Source organism: Sitophilus oryzae, unplaced genomic scaffold, assembly GCF_002938485.1.
Source record: "Sitophilus oryzae breed Bouriz unplaced genomic scaffold, Soryzae_2.0 scaffold_371_pilon_pilon, whole genome shotgun sequence".
Classification (NCBI taxonomy): Eukaryota; Metazoa; Arthropoda; class Insecta; order Coleoptera; family Curculionidae; genus Sitophilus; species Sitophilus oryzae.
Genome location: NW_022146942.1, coordinates 295,434 through 319,614, shown reverse-complemented (window position 1 = coordinate 319,614; position 24,181 = coordinate 295,434). Strand labels below are relative to the sequence as shown.

The following is a 24,181-nucleotide window of genomic DNA, read 5'->3' as shown; positions in this document are numbered from 1 at the left end:
CCTTGAATTGGTACTACTACAAATACAGTTGCGATACCAATTAGTCCTGCCCATCCTGCTTCTGCCCACAAGAAGTATGTAACAATAAATGTGATGATTGGGGAGGCCCACATGTGATGGATGAAAATACTGACCAAGTCGAATCGACTAACATCGTTGGACAACAGATTCACAATTTTTCCTGATGCCGTTTCTCCCAAAGCTGTTTTACTCAATCTTAACGACTGTAATAAAAAATAAATGGAAATACGTAATAGTGAATAACGATGTATTATGTAAATAAATATTATTTTTTCAATTTATATACTATGTAGGTTTTGCCTTTTAGGTTTTTCTAATCGCTTGTTTCTTCGGTTGTACTGGACACGTCGGCAACCATTCCATTAGAGGATCGAAGAACTGTTAATGCGGAATTGTATACAAAAATGTGTTTGCCAACGGTCTTCGATTAAATAAGGCAAAATAACAAAAAACGTCGCATTATTCTTCATCACGACAATGCCACCTCCCACAAATCATGTCAAACAACTGAATATTTGAAGGAGAAAAACATCGAATTAATGTATCATTGCCCGTATTCACCTAATTTATCGCCTAATGACTGTTTCTTGTTCCCCACTGTCAAACAAAAGATCGCGGACAGCAATTTTCATCACCTCATGAAGTTGTTGAAGACTTTCAAAACCATGTTTCTACGATATCAGCTTCAGAGTGGAAAAAATGTTTCCAGAATTGGTTTGAGCGTATGCAAAGATGTATAGACCTTAAGAACGAATATTTCGGAAAGTAATATAAAGCACTTTGTTTCGAACTTGTTCGTTTCTGTTTCACTTTTTGTAAAAACTTAGAAGGCAACCTACATCAACAGCAGGGTTGTATGCAACGTTGCTAAAGGATTTTTTCACTATTAAATAGTGAATAAAGCTATTAAACAAAAATTTTACCTTTCTGTATATAAGAGCACATGCAGCTGCTCTTACTTTCATTCCATCATGAAAAGCACCCATGATATATTGGTTATTCAAAAGTGTAGTAGCAAAAATACAAATTACAATAGCACCAGCATATATGAACGCCTGATCTTTAGTAATATCACTATCGTTCCTAAAAAATAATTTTAAAGTTAGATAATTTAAAGCATACCGCGTATGATCGAAAAAAAAACGCATCAAGTTGACGCTAAATTAAGAGTTGATCAGTTAAAATGACGAGCGATGGGATTACCTAGACTGGAGAATGTGAAATAATGGTCAGAAGAGTAGAATGTAGAATGTTTAGAAGGGGCGAGTTAATCACTGCGACCTTACAGATCTATTGTGTTCCCCTTTCTTGAGTTATAATGAGCTATAACTAATCATATAGTCTCAGGGCTTTAACAAAAGCCAGTATCTGAGACGACTCTACAAAAGCTAACTCTCCATCCTCGACATCAGCCCTACCAAAGTTCATGGCACGAACGGTCGACGTCTCGGCGCACTCAGTGATAAGGTGTCCTGGTGTTTCCCCATTTTCCCCACAGAATCTGCATTCGCCGTTGTTTCTCAGCGTCAGCCTACTGAGATGTTCGTTGAGGAGACAGTGTCCTGTGAGAAACCCCGTGACAATCCGAAGATTGTTTTTACTTACATCAAGGAAAATCTTTGATTTTTCTCGGTCGTAAGTTCTGAGGAACTTTGTCGAGTGTCCTAGACCGTTGGACACCCATTCCAGGTTACAGATGGAGCCTTCCAGGTTCTTCAGTTGGTTCCCGCTTGGAAAACAGAACGGTTCTGGTCCAGTTAGTGGGGGTGTTCGCTCCTAGATTATTTGCTTTTTCATTGCGTACTATCCCTTGGTGGACAGGCACACAGAGTAAGAGGACTTTATTTTCTTGTGTGCTTTTTTGTAGTGTCTAATTTGTTGAGTTTCTCTAGGCAGCGAGTACCACAATAGATCTGAAAAGATCACAGTGGATCAGGCCGATAGCCACCTCGAAGAATTTAAATGCTAATCTAAGCCTTTTATTGACAAATTTTTGGTTGGCATCAATACACCACTAGATCAAGTAATTTTGACTTTTAAATTTTGATAATAATTGATTAATAATGCACAATTTCAATTTAATCAAATCATAAGTTAAACGGGAAATAAGAACTGATGGGAATGGAATTAGTATATTTATATAAAATTTTGGTTCGTAGTAAAATTATTATATTACACAGTTTTTTTTCTATTTAAAAAGCAGAATAAAATAGGAATTGCAAAACTATGTGTTACCTGAAGTAGTTTAAGAGGTTTCCTAACATTAATGGTTCCAGCAAACTGAACACATTCATTAATATCATTATTATTGCTAACATTGTGTATTCTGGCAAAATGCGGTGATAAGTGCTAATAAAAAGACTGGGTTTTCGATTTTTCTGGACGGATTTTTCATAAATTTTATTCCATGCCCTGCAAAAGAATACAATAATTAATTTATAGTCACAATTTTTACAGACACAAAATTGTATTACCAGTAGATATCGCAGCCTATTCAATAGGCATCCAGTCGACTAAAGTCTTAAAAATCAAAACTCGTTTCTATAGTAATATATTTCGTTTTCATTCTTTGATAAATATTGTTGATAGAATTTTAATTAACGTTATATTTTTGCTGCTTTAAAATGTTAAAGAAGCACAAAATTTATTCTGCTCAATGCTACGGCAAGGGTGGTAGTAGTTATCGGAAAATGTGATACTTTAACAACAAAAAAATGACAGTAATCAAAATTAATTATAACCATCTATCAAAGAATGAAATCGAAATTATAGTACCATACTATACAGTGATACTCATATGCACGTGCCTGGTGAATCTATAGACATTTTTTTAATATGTCCAACTTATAGTAACATTTACCCTCATAATTTCATTTCAATCATTAAAAGCGCTTGGAAGAAAATTATAATAAATCGAAAAAAAAGTAAGATTTTCACCCCCCGCAGCTACGAAATAGAATCGGACCTATGTTAATATAAAAAATAAGTCTTATTTTTACGTGGGGAACTACTGGCACATAGTTTTTGAAACACCCTGTATATTATTAATAAAAAAGTTCTTTTAATCGTCCATGTCTAAGTGCCAGTACATTAATCTATAAATCTATACTTGACCAACTGGCGATAATATCTTTTAAAAGAAAAATGATGCACATGCAGTCTTGACATTTAAGGATCGCTTGAAATATCGAACAAATCAGCTGACTGAATCTTCTGAATATCTTAACCTCTTAACAAAAGAAAACCTTTTGAAACTTTAAAAGATTTTACTCTAAATCAGTTGGCCTAATTATTTCTACAAAAAATATTTATTCTCATTAATATTCCCGCATATATTGTCTTTACAAAAAAAACTTTTTAATTATTAACAATTTTGAGAAAAATTGCAATTTTTATGAAAAAAATGCTTGCTATAAAATGGTTAATCCCGTTCGTTTTAGAGAAACATAAAAAATATGATTAATCCTAAAAATGAAAAAGCGTTTCTATGGTAATATAATCTCCGATATAATAATTTTATTTTCATTGCTTGATAGATGGTCATTATTAGTTTTGATTGACGACATATTTTTAATAATTCTTAACTAATTTTTTTATTCGTAATAATAAAAAATATTGTTAATATATTATTTTTATTATATTATTATTCTTAATAAATAGTCATAACAAAAAGTCATTAATTAATGTTCATTATAGTCATTTTGTTAAAATATTTTTAAGATTGTTGATAAAATGGCGAAGGAAACAAATAACGATTAGAGTATTAGAGTGTTATAAGTAGGTAGTTTATTCACAGAACAGATTTATTGTTGTTTAAGTTGTGAAAATAAATTAGTTTAAAGGTTTTATAGAAGTCTTTAAATTAAGAACCTACGGAATCCTTAAGAGTACGTCTATAGTGTAAAAAGAAATTAAGTTTTTTAAATTTTCCGTGTCGATACATTTATTAAAGAAATTGTGCGACTTGCATTTTGGAAGAAGGATTTATTTCTCTAAATATTTAATATCATAGTCAACTTTTTTGCGTTTATTTTTTTAAGATATTTATATCCAAAAAGTTAGTTATAAAATATACTCAAAATCTTTATCACTGAGTGAAAAGTATCCATTCTGAAGATGTCATTTTTGACATAAAATTGAAAATATTTATATTAAAAACCTTAAAACTTACATATAGATGATAGTATAACAATAAAGAGGGCTATAATATTAAAAAATAAAATATTATAGACGCATTGGCGCATTGTATAAAAATATTTTTAAATTTCCCTTCATTATAAAATAATTACTATACAGGGTCCGGCAAAAGTGCGTCGGGAATTTGTAGCTCCTAGAATAAAAAAGTTGGGAATTTTGTTTAAGTGCAAACCTAAAGTATGTGTTAGCATGTACATCAGGAAAATATTTTAACTTCTAGAGAGTGGCTCAAAAAGTGTGAGTAGATCGGGATGATTTTTGTTAAATGGAACACCCATGTACAGTGTGGGTCAAATTCGACGCTTTTAAATGGAAACACCCTTTTCTATAGAAGATAGACGAAAACTAATATCGGTGTCTGGAGCTCAATTTTCATCAAAAACATGATGGTGAAAACCGTACATCAATATCTGTTACCGTCTCGGAGTTAGGGGGTGTTTTTCAAAAATGTGCATTTTTAACAAATCGCTGTAACTTTTTTACTATGGAAAACGGAAAATGGAAAATTTTACGTAGAATTTAATGGTTTAAGTATACTTTTTTTAAAATTAATAATTTAATAGTTATCAACAGAAAAAATGATTTTTTATTTGGGACACCCTCTATATTTTTAATTAACTGAAAATAATTTAAAATTACCGTTCCAAAAATATAGTACACTTGATATTTTGTTATAATCCCCTTCGAAATACAGAATTTTTAAAAGTATGCCACTTTTAACTAGTCGGCTTTGGGCCCCTTATTGATGATATGCCCTTAATGGAACTCAAAAATTTTTCCACCGCCTCTGAACGCTGAAGTTATCTGCAAATTTTTGCAGCCAATTTCAAAAACAATTGAATAGCTAACCAAGATCCCAGACGTTGGCCGTCGAGACCGCCTGACTATCTGCCCATGGATCTAATCCTATGGATATATTTGCGGAAGAATAAAGGTTCCCTATTTGAACGTCTAAAGTTTTTAGTGTCTTGTCCTGGCCGGTTTAAAGAAGCCCAAATTGTATTTTTAATCTCTCAATTTTTTCAAATGGAACGAGGGTGGCTCAAGTTTTTTTCAAATATGCTAATTTGAAAAAAAAACTTTTTTACGAATAATTTAGTACCTCACACTTGGTATTTCGAGTCAAATTGTCGTTATGAATCGCATGTTGCAATTTAAGTAAGATTTCCTATTCGAAAATGTCAAAAGTTGACATATGATATGTCACTCTATTCAGAGTGATATTTACTATCGAATAAAGTAACAAAATACCGAGGGTGCCATTTAAAAATCAAAAGTCGTAGTCATTTCCGGTGAAACAGGAAGTGATCGAAAACAATTGACTATACCAATCAATACCTAATAATTTATGTTATTACTAAGATACCAAATCTCGATTTTTTATCTGAAAAAATAAAAAAACTTATAGGGATGAACCACTTTTGAAACGCACCCGGTATTATGATTTTTTAGAAATATATTAATTATATACTTGTATTAAAATTATTAATAATATTTGTTGTCTTTTTAAAATTGACAAATAATGTCAAAATTTACACATTTTTTTCTGCGATTACATTAATTTTCAGTTTTTTTGCGATTAATTTTATTATTCGTTGACTAATTTTTCAGTTGTAGGCATTGTTTTTTTATGTTTCACTCAAACATTGAAACAATCAAACGGCAATAAACACCACACCAGTTACATTTTGCAAGGAAATTATTCCTTAAATTTATTTCACAGTTTATCAAATTCTGATTGAATTCCAGCTGGATAGATTCAATACGCCTGGTTCTAAATACGTCTCCGCCACCGATGTGAACGAACTATAAATTGAAAACAGTTACCTTTCCAACCTATCACCCAAAATCATACTTCTATCACTCTTGATGGGATTGTACAGGTCATCCACTTCGAAAGTCTTCGAGTAACCTTTTTTGAACATCCCAATCGTGTATCTGAAAAAAAAAACAACAAAACATTATTCTAAAATTATGAATGGCCATAAATAAATAAATAATCAGTACGTTATTAAGAAAGGCATTGATAAACAAGCGAAAGAATGAAGTGAAAGATAAACAGTCAACTTGTCAGCAACCTCTTCAGTGGAGACGTGACTCTACATTCCAGAACCTTTAAATTTATTCGACATGTCAAAAAAGTTAACAGATAGGTAATCTAGTCGAGGGTTGTTATTTCTAGTACTGCCCTTGTTAATGGATCTCGTGAGTGCTGTTGTCAAGAAGCCTGTTTATCAAATGGTTGTTTGGTTTTATGATTGCGGGAAAATATCAGGTGGCCTCAGTGACGCTATCTGGTTATATAAAAGAAGAAATATGTTTCGGCCTCTGGTTTCGTCCTTAGATTAAATTACCATAGAAAACAGATTTGTATCTCTTCTCTGATATTATTCTAGGTCTAGGCAATATATTATAACTTAACTATAATTAAGAAAACTATTGGTATTACCCTTGATTTTAATATACAGGGTGTTTCAGAAAACATGTGCCATCTCTCGTGGGAAGATTCCTCACGTAAAAACAAGATTTATTTTTCGTATCAATATAGGTCCGATTCTGCTTTGTTTCGTAGCTACAGGGTGTTAAAGTCTTAATATTTTTTCGATTTATTATAATTTTCTTCCAAGTAATTTTCAGCGTTTCGAATGAAATTTTGAGGGTAAAAGTTACTATAACTGCGACATATTTTAATGCTAAAAAAGTGGAGATAAATTCACCAGGGACGTGCAAATGGGTAATCACTGGAATATTTTTTAAAAAATAAACATGTGCGCCACTGACTTTTTTCTTTTGATATAAAAATTGTGTAGGCCGTTTAATGCCAATTAAAAGATATCCCTTGATATTTTGTTGAATTCGGCCTTCTTGATGAGATAAACGCTATTTTATTAAACCACATTTAATAAAATTAAAATAAAAACAAAATTAATAAATCACATATTTTACCTAATTTATTAATATTATTAATATTAGTTATTATTACTATTAGTCCAACCTACAGCAATTTCAAATAAAAAATAATGATATTTAAAATAATTACAAAAAACCTAATTTTGAAAAGCGTTAACATCCTGTAACTCTAAATCTATGCATTTTCGTATCCATGTTTATAGAAACTTTTTTTCATATTTTTTAATGATGAAACAATGGGTACTTACTTAAAATTTTCACAAGTTAATGATATTAAAAAATTTTAAAGGTTGCTATTGACTTGGATCAAAAAAATTAATAAAATTGCGTTTATCTCATCTAGAAGGCCGCTACAAAAGACCAAGAAACAACTTTTAATCAGCATTAAACTACATGCGTACGTGCTTTTTTTAGAAAAATATTCCAATGACAACCCATATGCACGTCCCTGGTGAATATGTCGAGACTTTTTTAACAGTAAAATATGTCGTATTTATAGTAACTTTTACCCTAAAAATTTCATTTAAAACGCTAAAAGTACTTGGAAGAAAATTACAATAAATCGAAAAAATATTAAAAATGTAGCTACGAAACAAAGCAGAATCGGACCTATGTTGATATGAAAAATAAATCTTATTTTTACGTGAGGAATCTCCCCACGAGAGATGGCACATGTTTTTTGAAACAGCCTATATAAACAAGGGTATTATACTATTAGATATTACAACTTGTCTCCAGATTTCAATAAATAGATAAAAACTATTGTTTATTCAAATAAATGATAATTTTACAATTATTTTGAAACAATATGTATACAGGGTGTTTCAAAAAACATGTGCCATCTCTCGTGAGGAGATTCCTCATGTAAAAATAAGATTTATTATTTAAATCAACATGAGTCCGATTCTGCTTTGTTTCGGAGAAACAGGCACAGAATATTATATAGGTATTCTGTGCTTTGTAGCACGCAATAACACAGAATAAATACGCACAGAATATATTACGTGGTTATAGATTTTGTGCTACAGGGGATTAAAATCTTAATTTTTTTCGATTTATTATAATTCTTCCAAGTGCTTTTAGCGATTTAAATGAAATTTTGAGGATAACAGTTACTGTAAGTACGACTTGCTGTCTGAGTCCTTTCGATGTCAGGAAGGATTCCAATAGGAACTTCCCCTGTCTGATCATACTTTTTGGATTTTTGTACATATTCTAGATTGCATTGATACCTATATGTTTTACTCATATTTGTCTCAACCAAGATTTCAAATAATTTCTTCAAAGGCACAGTTGTCATAGGCTTTCTCTAAATCTAGAAAATATCAGATGCGTGTCCAAATTTCGAGAGCTCTCCTCTTATCAATTATTTGTTGTAACACACATATGTTGTCTGTACAAGAACGTCCAGTGTGGAAACCACCCATTTTTTGAGTTCTGATTTTAAATACAGGGTTGTTCACTACATACGACACGGAGTATTGTAGCTAAACGATGAGGTTTTTACAAATTGTAAGTTTTGGGTTCGATGAAGGACTATTAGAGGTACAATTTAAAATTAATTTTACAAGATCCAGAGTGTCCCAAACAAGTAAAAAATATCAAAGTTGTATTTTTTTTAAACGGAACACCCTGTATATTATTACATTTTTAGTTTCTACGATTAAAATAAAGATAAATTTGATTAGGGTTTATTATACTTAAACCTTGCCGTTTTTGAAATATTTTCAATTTTGTGAAATTGCAGTAAAAAATTTAAGGCTTCATTTCTCCAAGGGTATTAAAGTTTTTAATACTAAATATTTATTGAAGTTTATTTATTGATCAGTTATTGTGTTGCAATAATAAAAATAATACTACCTTATACAGAGTGTCTAAAAATTTATTGTAAATAATTATCAGCTTTAAACGACAATAACGTGTTTAATTTAAATGGAACACCTTGTATATTTTACGAGAATCAGATGCTCAATTTAATTTTCTATCAAATTGTATTATACCATTTTTTACCTATTTCTTTAAGTTTCCGTAGAAAATGCATTTTCTTGTAATTTAGAACTTATTTATCAATATACCCATGGAATCTTGACATTTTAGATTATTTTTAAAGATGTACTAAATTTTTAAAGAGTACAGATACTAATATTGTCGATATAATTCGGTTATTTCACTAAAAAATAAAAAAAAAACTGTTTAAATATTTGTTAAAGAGAACCAATTAATATGATTCTAGTATTCAAACTACATTAACTGACTGTTTGCGTTGATTAATAATAATTGCCCCAAATACTAAAAAACTATGTTTTGTATATGTATTTGACGGTGTGGTAAAAAGTAACACCTTAGAATGATATTTTATTTTTTAATATATGCTTATTTATAACAACAGAGACGTTAATTTTGATAACTTATTATTATATTGATTTCTGACTCAAATCCACATTTATTTAGAATAATTTATTAACGAACACAATTAAGTATGTAATTAATGAGTATATGGGCGGAAATAATGGTGTTATATTTAATTAATGGTATACTCTTTTATAAAGATTTAGTTAGTTAGTTACTTTTTGCATACAAATGGGCTAGTATTATTATCGTTTTGCTAAAACGATAATATTACTAACCTATTTTATTATTACATTGTTGCTTTAAAACAATCTAATATGTCAATATTCCATGGGTATATTGATAAATGAGTCAGTGCCAGAAAATGCATTTTCTACGAAAACTTGAAAAGATAGGTAAAAATGGTATAATACAATTTGATAGACAATTAAATTGTGCATCTGATTCTCCTAAAATATACTAGGCGTTCCATTTAAATTAAAAGAAGTTATTGGTGTTTAAACAAAATTATTTAAAATAATTTTTAGACACTCTGTATAAGATATTATTTTATTATTGCAACACAATAAATGATCAATAAATAAACTTCAGTAAATATTTAGTATTAAAAACTTTGATACCCTTGGAGAAATGAAGTCTTAACATTTTTACTGCAATTTCACAAAATTAGCTTCAAAACAGTAAAGGTTAAGTATAATAAACCTTAATCAAATTTACCTTTATTTTAATCGTGAAACTAAAATGTAATAATACAGGGTGTTCCATTTAAAAAATACTTTGATATTTTACTTACTTGGGACCTCTGTATCTTGTAAAATTATATTTAAATTATACCTCTAATCGTGAAGCTAAAAGGAGCATGTGTTATTCTCCAATTCATCCGTAATTGAAATAATTGCATAAACAACAATCTCTATACATGGTACCAGTATTAATAACAAATTAATACATAAAACACATTTCTCACCCAAAGTGATTTATGTCTTATTATGATTTAAAATGACATCGGTACTGTAAAGCGTAAACATACAGAATTTTGGTATGAACTGATTAGTAAAAATATAAAATTAATAAAATATCTAACTACTGGGAGAGATATAGTTGTATAAACACCTATTCAGTAGCTAAAATGAAGGCTAAGGTTGGAATTATGATAAATATATATCTCCAATTCCATCGTAATTGAAAATTATCAATGGTAAACATCCTATGCTATACCAAAGTATTGAATAAATTAATACAAAACAAGATTAACCCATAGAGATTGAAAATGACAGCATTTAAAAATATCGGTAACTGCATAAACAAAATGAATCCTTTGGTATGGAATCTGATTAGTGGTAAAGAGAAATTAATAAAATATTCAATGATCAGTGATATAGTTGTATAAAATGAACGTCACATCCAGGAAGCTAAAGTTAGCTAAAGGGGAATATACATGGAAAATATGGTTCTCCAAAGACTTACCTAAATTGAATTATTGTATTAAAACAAATGTAATCTCATGCTGATGGTACCAAAATGCGACATAACAAATTAATATATAAGATTGAATCATGATTTTAAAATTATGCATTTAGTGTTGATACCTAGGAAGGTAATAAACAAATTAATTGCATGGAACTTTGTTAGAAGCCATGAACATACATACGTATTTCAGGCAAAGTAATTATTATGGGTAAAATGCCAGCCATATTTATAGATTTAAATAATATAAACTTTATCGAACTAATACTTTTAGATTACACTTCTTAATCAGAGTCTTTCGACTCTCTTTTGTTCATTCTTTAATTAAATTAAAACTCGTGACACAACTCTAAGCGCACCAAAAACGTATTATAGATCGGATATTCGGTCCAGGAGCTGCATGACAAGGGAATTATTTTTTATTATGTATCAGTGACACTTTGCTGACAACTACACAGTGGTTCATACGAACGTGGTTATGGAAAGTTACCATAACTTAACTATAATTAAGAAAACTATTGGTATTACCATTTCCCAATAATAATGTGTTTCAGGAAAAACGTGCCATCTCGTGGAAGATTCCCCACAAAAAATAAGATTTATTTTTCAACAACATAGGTCCGATTCCGTTTGTTTCGTAGCTACAGTGTTAAAGTCTTAAAATTTTTTCGATTTATTATAATTTTCTTCCAAGTACTTTTCAGCGTTTCGAATGAAATTTTGAGGGTAAAAGTTACTATAACTGCGACATATTTTAATGCTAAAAAAGTGGAGATAAATTCACCAGGGACGTGCATATAGGTAATCACTGGAATATTTTTTAAAAAATAAACATGTGCGCCACTGACTTTTTTCTTTTGATATAAAAATTGTGTAGGCCGTTTAATGCCAATTAAAAGCTATCTCTTGATATTTTGTTGAATTCGGCCTTCTTGATGAGATAAACGCTATTTTATTAAACCACATTTAATAAAATTAAAATAAAAACAAAATTAATAAATCACATATTTTACCTAATTTATTAATATTATTAATATAAGTTATTATTACTATTAGTCCAACCTACAGGAATTTCAAATAAAAAATAATGATATTTAAAATAATTACAAACCTAATTTTGAAAAGCGTTAACATCCTGTAACTCTAAATCTATGCATTTCCATATCCATGTTTATAGAAACTTTTTTTCATATTTTTTAATGATGAAACAATGGGTAGTTACTTAAAACTTTCACAAGTTAATGATATTAAAATATTTTAAAGGTTGCTATTGACTTGGATCAAAAAAATTAATAAAATTGCGTTTATCTCATCTAGGAGGCCGCTACAAAAGACCAAGAAACAACTTTTAATCAGCATTAAACTACATGCGTACGTGCTTTTTTTAGAAAAATATTCCAATGACAACCCATATGCACGTCCCTGGTGAATATGTCGACACTTTTTTAACAGTAAAATATGTCGCATTTATAGTAACTTTTACCCTAAAAATTTCATTTAAAACGCTAAAAGTACTTGGAAGAAAATTACAATAAATCAAAAAAATATTAAAACTGTAGCTACGAAACCAAGCAGAACCGGACCTATGTTGATATGAAAAATAAATCTTGTTTTTACTTGAGGAATCTCCCCACGAGAGATGGCACATGTTTTTTGAAACAGCCTGTATAAACAAGGATATTATACTATTAGATATTACAACTTGTCTCCAGATTTCAATAAATAGATAAAAACTATTGTTTATTCAAATAAATTATAATTTTACAATTATTTTGAAACAATATGTACACAGGGTGTTTCAAAAAACATGTGCCATCTCTCGTGAGGAGATTCCTCATGTAAAAATAAGATTTATTATTTAAATCAACTAGAGTCCGATTCTGCTTTGTTTCGGAGAAACAGGCACAGAATATTATATAGGTATTCTGTGCTTTGTAGCACGCAATAACACAGAATAAATACGCACAGAATATATTACGTGGTTATAGATTTTGTGCTACAGGGGATTAAAATCTTAATTTTTTTCGATTTATTATAATTCTTCCAAGTGATTTTAGCGATTTAAATGAAATTTTGAGGATAACAGTTACTGTAAGTGCGACTTGCTGTCTGAGTCCTTTCGATGTCAGGAAGGATTCCAATAGGAACTTCCCCTGTCTGATCATACTTTTTCGATTTTTGTACATATTCTAGATTGCATTGATACCTCTATGTTTTACTCATATTTTTCTCAACCAAGATTTAAAATAATTTCTTCAAAAACACAGTGTTCTAAATCTAGAAAATATCAGATGCGTGTCCAAATTTCGAGCTCTCCTCTTATCAATTATTTGTTGTAACACACATATGTTGTCTGTATAAGAACGTCCAGTGCGGAAACCACCCATTTTTTGAGTTCTGATTTTAAATATATTTCAATACATTTTTCCTGGATTGATTTTATATCTTCTTGTTTTTTAACTATCCTATATATTTTTGGCGAATTTTGATTTCACGTATGGATTTTAGACCAAACAGAAGAAGAAAAATCTTTTATAAAGGATGAAAAATGCATAAGAAATTTTACAGGTATAATTTTAGGTCTATCTGAAATATCATTCGTATTTTAGACTTACATATTGTGATAAAATACAAGAATTAGTTAAATCAAAGAATTTTAATAATCTAAATAATTTCAAATTAGTAGGGCCCTCTCTAAATTACTATCGTAATTTAAAATAATCTAAGATAATGTGAATTAAATTTTATGTCTACATCAAATATATTTATTAATATTAAACAATAAAATAATAAAATTTAATCCTAGATGCTTTTTTAGCCCTGAAATATTATTAGTATAAAAAATAAATCAAAGACTGTGTTTCCTATATTAAAAAAAATGAAAATGATGTAGGCGTCCTAAATTCGTCATCATAGAAATTTTAATTGCTTCTTAGAGAATATACCAGTCAATAAATTTGGCACTTGGCCAGAAATCTTTTATCTTTTATCATATTCTTATTGACACCTAGTAAAGCATAGTAGCTAATAATACTATCGTATCTATAACTAACTTCCATAGACACATTTATTTTTTAATATATACAGGGCGACCCACTGTTTTGAAACTACTCCATTTTTTTATTTGAGATATTGATCCCAATTTTTTTTTCCCAAAACATGTAGACAGTGGTAGCGCTCATTTTGAATATTATATTTTCAAATAAATTTTTTTAAATTAAGTTATATTTAAAGCTTTTTTATATAGACTGTTGTATATTTTCATATTTTTGACTAAATTAAATGTCCAAAATATGAAAAAAAAGCTCTCCCAAAATTAAAAAATAGAAAATACTTTTTATTTATTAAATTAATATTTTAAAATAAATCTTCCTACAAATTACGTATAGTAAAATGCATTATACTGCATAATTTCTAGATGCATTAGCACAAAAAATATTATACATAAATATAATTAAAAAAACTAGTCTTGATTTATGATCTAAAATATACTGTTTGATTTGAAATAGCGGAAAAAGCCATATTATCTAGTTTTCATTTATCCTGTATGTCCGAGCAATGTAGCCTATCTACATACAATGCATAAAATGCTAATGTTTATCTGTGTCGTCTCTACTGAAGTAACGACTTGCTCTAGAAAGTTGCTTTTTTTTACTAAAAGATAGCCAATTTGCTCTTCTAAAAACTGTCGTCGCCGAATTTTTTGTTTTTCATTTAATTAAAAAAATATAAATAAAAAGTATTTTTTTTCTGATGTGGCGGATGCGCCAGACTTCAACTAGTTTTAATATAATTAGTTAGTGTTTTGTTAAGAAAAGAATGCTAAAAAGTAAAAAAATAGCAATATATTGTGAGAAAAATAAATACCATTCCATAGAAAAAATTACAACTTCAGGTTAATAATACATTTAAATCGATTTGTATATCTCTAAAAATATTTTTAAAATGAATACTAGGAAGATTGAAGTAAAGTCTCAAAAAATTCTCTTCCAAAATAGTCCTACTCTACAGGGTGGTCCGAACTGTATTCCGGAAACGTCGGCAGCATATTCTGCAGATAAAAATAAGCAAAAAAGTTCCTATAAATGTATGTCCTAAAATGCTTAGTTTCGGAGATACAGGGTGTAGAAGTTTCCTTTTTATTTAACCAAATAATTTCTGAAGTAACGTCAATCATCAATATATGGATGAAAATTGGTGATATTTGGAATCGAAATCAATACCTGTCATCATTGAAATAAATTTTAAACATATTGACTCAATAGTTATTAGACTGCAATAATAAATTTGAAATATTTTTTACCAAAAGTTCAACAGAAACTGTTTTATTACTATTTTTCGCAGAAAAATTTATGATTAATTTAAAAAAATAAAAATTTCCCAAATTTATTATTTCAGTCAAATAACTATCCACTCAATGTGTTTATTTTTTGTCAACAATTACATGTATTGACTATTTCCATTCTAAATATCTCGAGAACGGTTGCTCGTAGCGATTTTTACCAAGAGATATTTTTTACGTAAAAAGTTTCGGAAATGTTTTTTTTCACAGTAGTTTTATACAGGTACGGACGAAAAGTTACTACTCTTCAAAACAGTTAAAACACATGTAGGTGGCGCCCCCTACAAATAGAAGTTATATTGACATTAAAATCGAATTTCTCATGTCAAAAAACTCCTAGACACCAATTTTCAACCAAATTAGAAAACATTCAACCGTTGGAAAAAATCGAAATAAAAATGAAACTTCTACACCCTGTATCTCCGAAACTAAGCATTTTAGGACATACATTTATACGATTTTTTTTACTTATTTTTAACTGCAGAATATGCTGCCGAAGTTTCCAGATTACAGTTCGGACCACCCTGTATTTCTTATAATAATCCTAATATGAAACTTTTTCGGAATAATGGGTCATCCTGTATTTTTCTAGTAAGGTTATTTTGGATCACTGAAAGACCAAAAACTAGTTGAAACTGTCTCTAATTGCAGCAAACTTGTGATTAACAATTTTTGTACTTAACTTGTTATAGTCCTATTTATACATTATCTGTCTTTGTGGTATTTTTATTACTGTCACCTCTACTCGATTGATTGCTATGTCTAAGGTCACCAAATGTATGTATTTTTCATAATGATAAATTTTACATTGACTTTTAGCACAAAAACTTGTAAGCTTCATTCAGAACCTCGTAATTAGTGGTTTCAATTAGCGTAGAAATTTGTTCCTTTAATTTTAATCTAAGCATTCAGAACGTCAAAATTAGTGGTAGACATTTTCAATTAGTAGTAAAAGTTATCAAACTTTTAACTTTTCCAATAATTATACTTCAAAATTTGCGAGAAATGTCATTTTGGCCTTTGATTATCTTCCGTCAAGAGAAATTGTGTTTGAATTTGTGTCTTTTTTCAAAAGTAAAGTAAAGTAAAGATTTGAAGTTAACGTCTCCTTTTTGCTGCCAGAGCTAATCTGGACGGGGCCTACTTTGTTTACGCGGAATCCGAACCGCGGTCCACAGCCATATCATGGTCAATGGCCTACCGACTTGGCAAGTGTCTAAATCGACTCTTACTCACGAGATATCCGATCTCATCCGGCCTCGAACCGGCGTGAATGAGCAGTGTGTGTCAATAGATTTTACACTTTTGCCTTGGACAACAGCACGATACAGATAATTTGTGGTTTGGAACCGGTCACCCGTCCATCCACCAGTATCGCCTTACGTCGCTTAACTTCGGTGTTCTAATGGGAACCGGTGTTTCGACGTAGCTGGGCCGTTGCCGGTTAGTTAAAATTTAAAAAAAAATAAACACATTTTTAAGATATTTTAAGAATCGATATTCCGATTTGAATTTGATTTGGGGTGCCTATGTTTCGCTAAATGCTTTAACATTTGACGTTCACAAAAATCGAGATAAAGTACAAGTAGTGTAAAAACTACCCCTGCCTCTACATAAATTATAGTAGAAATATTTTCCAACTCCACCGCCGACTGATTTGTTTTTCGTACAATGGTCCTTCTAGTATTTCCTACATTTTCTATTTCTTGTAAAAAAAAGCCACCGAGCATATTTTTTGAGAAAAAAAAATTGAGACTTCCAAAAAATGTTTCTTGTCACATTAAGTTATGTAGGCGCATAAATTGTATTATCCCCTAAATAATCTAGTTAGCGAAAATATGGAATTTTATGTTAGAAATTATATTTGACAAAAAGCTTCAAAAAAGCTTAAAAAAATAAATTAATTAACTTCGGGTTTATTTTTGATTGATGCCCTCTGACGGACCAGCGAAGAGCGTTTGTATAGAGTTAAATTATGTGCAATTAACTTATTTTGATTCAAAAAATACGTAGTGATTCTATGTAGACGGAATATTGGTACTCCCTATACACAGGGCGAGTCTTAAATAAGTGCAAATATTTTTAAGGGTAGCATATTTTGACCCCAGAAATACGTCGATGAAGCAGATGATTTTTTACGAGATGATTTTTGGCAAACAAAAAAATTAAAATTTGGAATTTTTTGAAAAGAAAAATTGGATTATTTTTCAATTTTTAGTTAAAAAAATAATATCTTCATATTATGGTAACATAGATAGTAGATTAAATTTACAAGAAAGAAAACCTAGAAAAAATCAAGTGGTTCACAAAATTTAAGCGAAAAATCAGTTTCTTTTTAATTTTGAAAGTAAAATATCTCGGTTATTTTGAAAAACGGTAAAGAGAATAGTAAAATTTGTGTCTTTTATCCAGATCTATCAGCCCTAAAAATATTTGCCCTTGTTTAAGACTCACCCTGTATATTGTAAGTGTACAAAATTAGTTTTCTGGAAAACTATGCAATGTGGCGTTTTTTCACAAGAGACAAAAAATGTAAATTTTTTAATGTAAATACTAAAAGTGTAAGAATTATTTAAATATAGCGCCAAAAACTAGGCTGACAACTCCTTCCTGGAAGCATAGAATTATGGGTAGCTTGTTGTTATGGTGTTGTTAGTTGTTATGTATTGAAAAATAAACAAAATTGGAGAATAAAGTATAAAAATTACATGAAGTCATTTTTATTGTAAATACAATAAAAATTAAGGCTCCCCTTTTTATAACTTCAGGTGTGGGGTTAAATCTGCGTAGTCCCCAAGAAGAGAAGAAGAGTGATAAGTTATAACAATAGTTGAAGATTACCGGCAATAGAGGTAAAATAAAATGGAAGATCAAGACGAAAACCAGAGTCGCTATTTTTCTGCTGATGATTTTGAAAGATTTGTGCAAAATAGAGCTGAAGAAAATCCAATCAGTAATGCTAATATTAATCAATTTATGAATACGATAACAACTTTATTGCAACAAAATACTCAGATATTGCAAATGCTACAAAAACAACAGCAGCAGCCATTACATGCGCCAAATCAAGAATCTACAGTTCGAAATTATAATGTAATGCCAGATCTCTCGAAAACTATAGAAATATTCAGTGCTGAAGAAGAGCCAAGTAAAGCTAAGTTATGGTTACAGCAGTTGGAAACTGCCGCAACACTTCACAATTGGCCAGATGCGTTTATTTTCCAAACAGCCAAAAGTAATCTGATTGGTGCTGCACGCCATTGGTATTCAGGGCGAAGCAGTGAAGTTGTAGATTGGTCATCCTTCCGCATGGCTTTTATTAAAACATTTGTATTTACCAAGAATAAAACCGAATTATGGAAAAGAATGCAAGAGAGGGTACAGTCTGTCAATGAAAATGTAAGCGTATATTTTCATTCCAAAGCATCATTATGCAAAGAGTTAAGTTTATCATTCGAAGAAGAGAAAGAGCAGATAGCTATTGGATTATGGTCCAGAGAATTAAGTAATTTTGTCATGTCCAAATTCCATATAGATGAAGATGCATTATACCAGGACATTATAGCATACGAGAGAATTGTTACTGCGAGGAAAAATAGATTGCCTGAAAGAAAAAATGAAATTAAAAAACCACAGAAGACAAATGAAGCATCTCTGAAGAAATTTACCAGTTTAGATCAAGTTAATAATAAAACCATTAAGTGTTACAATTGCAATTTGCTAGGACATTTGGCGTCGCAATGCAAAAAGATGCCTAGAGTGAGGGGTTCGTGTTTCAATTGTGGCCCAATGGAACATAAAATAAGAGACTGTCCAAAGATTAAAGGAGAAAGAGCCTCTACATCCAAGAAAGAAGTTGAAGAGAAAGAAGCATTGATGGTCGAGAACAAATTCCCTGATAGATTCACCTTGCCTTTGTGTCTTGTAAAAGACAGTAAACAATTATTTATCGAAGGTACTCTTGATTCAGGTAGTGTAATTTCTATTATTACTAATAGCATAATCAGACCATTTAATTTTGAAATCTCAGAAGCCCCATCTGTAGATTTTGAGGGTGTTAATAAATCTAAATTAGATGTTATAGGTTCAATAATGTTTAAAGTATATGTTGAAGGCATAGATGTCCAAGTTTTATTTTTATATAGTACCAGATGATGCTATACCTGTTAAATGTCTATTAGGTAGAAATTTTATGACAAATAAAAATATTTCTTTAATTTTTGAGTCTGGAAAAGTCAAAATAAAATCAGTATTAAATGATAATTTATTGGAAAATCAGGAAAATAATGAAATCTTACAAATTGATTACATTGATCAAAATGAGGTTGATTTAAATATAAATTCTGAAATTGATGCAAAAATCGTCAAAAATTAGTTGATCTTTTTGTTCAAGATTATATACAACCTGAGCGACCTGAAAAATAGAATCTAAAATTAAAATGAAAATAGTAGTTAATTCAAATCATACTCCGTTTTATTTTAAACCTAGACGTTTATCTTTTATGAAAAAATATAGTGCAAGATTTGATTAACGACATGTTAGAAAACAATGTAATACAAAAAAGTACTTCGGAGTACAGCTCTCCAATAGTTCTAGTTAAAAAGAAAACTAATGATTATCGATTGTGTCCTGATTTTAGAGCTTTAAATAAAATTACTGTAAGAGATAACTTTCCTATTCCCCTGATTGAAGATCAAATTATTCAATTACAAGGTCAAAAATATTTCACAACCCTGGACCTTAAAAGTGCTTTTTATCACGTTGATATTGAACACGATTCGATAAAATATACTTCGTTTGTAACCCCAGTAGCTCAATACGAATTTTAAAAGATGCCATTTGGTCTTAAAAATTCTCCTTCTGTATTTATGAGGTACATTCACGAAATATTTAAAGAACTTATTGATCTAAATAAAATTTTTATTTATTTTGATGATATTTTAATACCAACTACAACTATACCAGAAAATATCTCAATTTTAAAGCATGTTTTTAAACTATTAGTGGAAAATCGCTTGACTTTGAGAATAGATAAATGTACTTTTTATATACTGAGATAAAATATTTAGGATATATTATTAATGAAAAAGAAATTCGTCCGAATGATGAGCATTTATTAGCAATTAAAAATTACCCAGTGCCAAAAATGTAAAAAAACAGGTTCAAAGTTTCATTGGTTTGACCTCTTACTTTCGAAAATTTGTTCCAAATTTCTCAACCATTGCTGGCCCATTATATAATTTAACTAAAAAAACAGTAAATTCAATTTTGGATCTGAGCAATTTACTAGTTTTAATAATTTAAAAGAAATATTAATGTCTAAACCAGTTTTAGCATTATACTCACCTAAAAGCAGAAACTCAGCTTCATTGTGATGCTAGTTCGCATGGTTATTCCGGTATTTTAATGCAAAAACAAAAGATTTAAAAGTTCCATCCAGTATTTTATTATAGCCAACGTACCACAGAGTCAGAGTCTAAGCAACATAGTTTTATTTTTAGAATTAGCAGCCATAATAAATAGCATTAAAAGATTTCATGTCTATATACTAGGCATTAAATTTAAAATTTATACAGATTGTAATAGTATCACTTTAGCACTTAAAAGAAAGACATTAACCCGAAAATAATGAGATGGAGTTTATTTTTTACAAAATTATGACTATACTTTAGAACATAGAAGTGGAAGTAATATGCAACATGTTGATTCTTTAAGTAGATGCTATCAAAATGTTTTAGTACTAGAAGAGACACCTTTTGAAACAAATCTTAGCATTAGACAATATCAAGATTCAAAATTAACAAAATTAGAGAGGAATAGAGAAAACTGAAAGTAAAGATTTTGAAATCAATAACAGTCTTGTTTATAAAAAAGAAAATAAACGTTTACTATTTTATGTACCTAACACTATGGAATTAAATGTAATTAGAAGTTGTCACGATGATTTAGGACATGTAGGTATTGATAAATGTGTTAATGCTATAAAAGAGAACTCTATTGGTTTCCAAACATAAGAACTAAAGTTGATGAATATATAAAAAACTGTTTAAAATGTATTAATTATTCTCCTGTAAGTGGAAGAAAGAGGGTTTTTTACATAATATGCCTAAGGGCCTAACCATTCCTTACATTACATTTAGATCATTGCGGACCTTTAGCAAAAACCAGCAAAAAGAAAAATCGATTTATTTTTGCTGTAATTGATGGGTTTACAAAATTTGTAAAAATATACGCATGTAAAAGTACCAATTCAACTGAGGTAATAAAATACTTAAGGAAATATTTTGCTGATTATAGTAAACCACTTAGAATAATCATAGACAGAGGTTCTGCCTTCACCTCTAAGAATTTTTCAGAATTTCTTCAAAATTATAATGTAAAACATGTATTAATTGCGACTGGTGTTCCACGTGCAAATGGTCAGGTAGAAAGATTAAATAAATGTATTATTCCTATGATTGCCAAATTAACAGAAACTCCAGAGAAATGGGCTGATAATATCTTAAATGACGTTGAATTTGCTGTACATAATAGTGTTTATAGTACCACTGGAGAAACCCCTGCGAAGCTATTATTCGGAGTTCCACAGGAAGGGTTAATGAATGACGATTTAAAACAATTTCTTTTATCACCTAAGGAAAAAGAAACAAACCCTGATGATCTAGAGATAAGGCAAATAGGAATATTGAAAAAATCCAATCATATAATAAAAACTATTACGACAAAAAGCATAAAGAAGGTAAAACTTATAGTAAAGGTGATTATGTGATGATACCTAATGTAGATGTGAATCCAGGTATCAATAAAAAAGTTATTACCAAAGTATAAAGGTCCTTATGTAATAAAAAAATGTCTGCCAAATGACAGATATTTAATAACTGATATTGAAGGATTCCAGGTAACTCAAAGACCTTTTGAAGGTATTTTTGATTCAAATAGTTTGAAATTATGGTTAAAATTATCTGACACTATTGACAAAGCCATTGACCAAAATCTTGACCAATGTTAATATTTTGAATCTGCCCAAATTGATTTTACTTAACTTATTTTCCTGAAAGAGTCATATAATATTGGATTGACTTATTTTATTTTGACTTATGAAAAATAATTTAAAATTTAATCACATGAGATAATTTATGAAACATTATGATTATATAATGCAAAAATTTATGATTTTGGTTATGAAAATTATGTTATGATGTACTGAATTAGTTTTATTAGTAATATGTACTAGTTTCTAGTTTAGTCATAAAGATTATGTTATGCAATTAGTTTATGAATTACTTATGATATGATGTTATGAAATCATAAAAATATTATGTTTAGAATTAATCTTATGTATTACGATACTTATGTGTTATGATCAGAATTCTTATGTCTCTTATGTTAAATTTTTTTTGATTATGAATTGCTTATGTAACCTCTTATGTAACCTAAAAGTATTATGTTAACGTTAGGATAGAACGAGGTCGTTCTAATTGTCAGGATGGTCGAGTTGTAAGAATTATTTAAATATAGCGCCAAAAACTAGGCTGACAACTCCTTCCTGGAAGCATAGAATTATGGGTAGCTTGTTGTTATGGTGTTGTTAGTTGTTATGTATTGAAAAATAAACAAAATTGGAGAATAAAGTATAAAAATTACATGAAGTCATTTTTATTGTAAATACAATAAAAATTAAGGCTCCCCCTTTTATAAAAGGACCATTTTACGAAAAAAATCAGTCGTCAGTGGAGCTGGAAAATATTTCTACTAAAATAATTTATGTAGGGGTGAATGTAGTTTTCACTGTACCCGTTTGTTTTTTTTTGTGAAAGTAAAATGTTAAAGCGCTTAGCAAAACATTGGCACCCCAAATCTCATTCAAATCGAAATATCGATTTTTAAATATCTTAAAAAATGTGTTTAATTTTTTTAAGTTTGATGCCCTCTAAAGGACAAACGAAGCACTTTTGTATAAACAAAACAAATACAACAAAATAGTCGTCGTTAGTTTTTAGAGATTTTGTGGACTCAATGATGTCGAGTTTCTCATTCTGAAGCAGTTTACTAGTTGCATTTATACTGTTGGAAATTTCGTAACGAAATTGACCATTTTTCCAAAATGTAGTACTGACGTACCGAATTTGGTCAAAATGTACCGAATTCAGTACAATTGTACCGAAACGGCCGCCTCAAAAGTGGCTCACCCTTATAAGTTTTTTTTCGGATAAAAAAACGAGATTTTGTGTGTTAGTATATGACAAATTAGGATTGATTGACGTATTCACTTGTTGCTTCACCGGAAATGACTTCAAATTTGATTTTTAAATGGCACCCTCGGTATTTTTTTACTTTATTCGATAGAAAATGACACTCTGAACGGAATGACATGGCATATGTCAACTTTTTACATATTCGCTCAAAAACAAATTGCATTTTAAATTTAAATCTAGAGTGCCATAGCTGTGTCAAAAACACTCATTTTGAATCAAGGAGCCTTGGAAAAATAGATTTGATCGTCTAATGTTGTTAGTTTCTTGTCATGGCCGGTTAAAAGATGTCCAATTCGTATTTTTAATCATATCTTAATTTTTTTTTAATAGAACGAGGGTGGCTTATTAGCATATTTAGAAAAAGCATTTTTTTACGCATAATTTGATACTACACACTTGGTATTTCGAGTCAAATTGTTGTTATGGACCGCATGTCAGAATTTCAAATAAACCATATGCGAAAATGTCAAAAGTTGACTATGATATGTCATTCTATTCAGAGCGTCATTTTCTATCGAATAAAGTAAAAAAATACCTAGGGTGCCATTTAAAAATCAAAAGTTGTCGTCATTTCCGGTGAAACCGGAAGCGACCGAAAACAATTGAATATGTCAACCAACCCTAATTTATGTCATATAC

General features: G+C 29.7%; 1 protein-coding gene across 2 annotated transcripts in view; it reads right to left on the bottom strand.

Moving 5' to 3' along the window:
- LOC115885092 (multidrug resistance-associated protein 4-like) overlaps positions 1-24,181 on the bottom strand; it is a 166,132-nt gene that overhangs the window by 13,087 nt on the left and 128,864 nt on the right. For both annotated transcript variants that reach the window (XM_030903877.1, XM_030903876.1), the window contains exons 3-6: positions 6,046-6,156; positions 2,257-2,433; positions 945-1,104; positions 2-224 (exon numbers count right to left, since the gene is read on the bottom strand). In XM_030903877.1, the coding sequence (XP_030759737.1) occupies positions 2-224; positions 945-1,104; positions 2,257-2,433; positions 6,046-6,156 (671 nt within the window). The remainder of the gene's footprint in view (position 1; positions 225-944; positions 1,105-2,256; positions 2,434-6,045; positions 6,157-24,181) is intronic.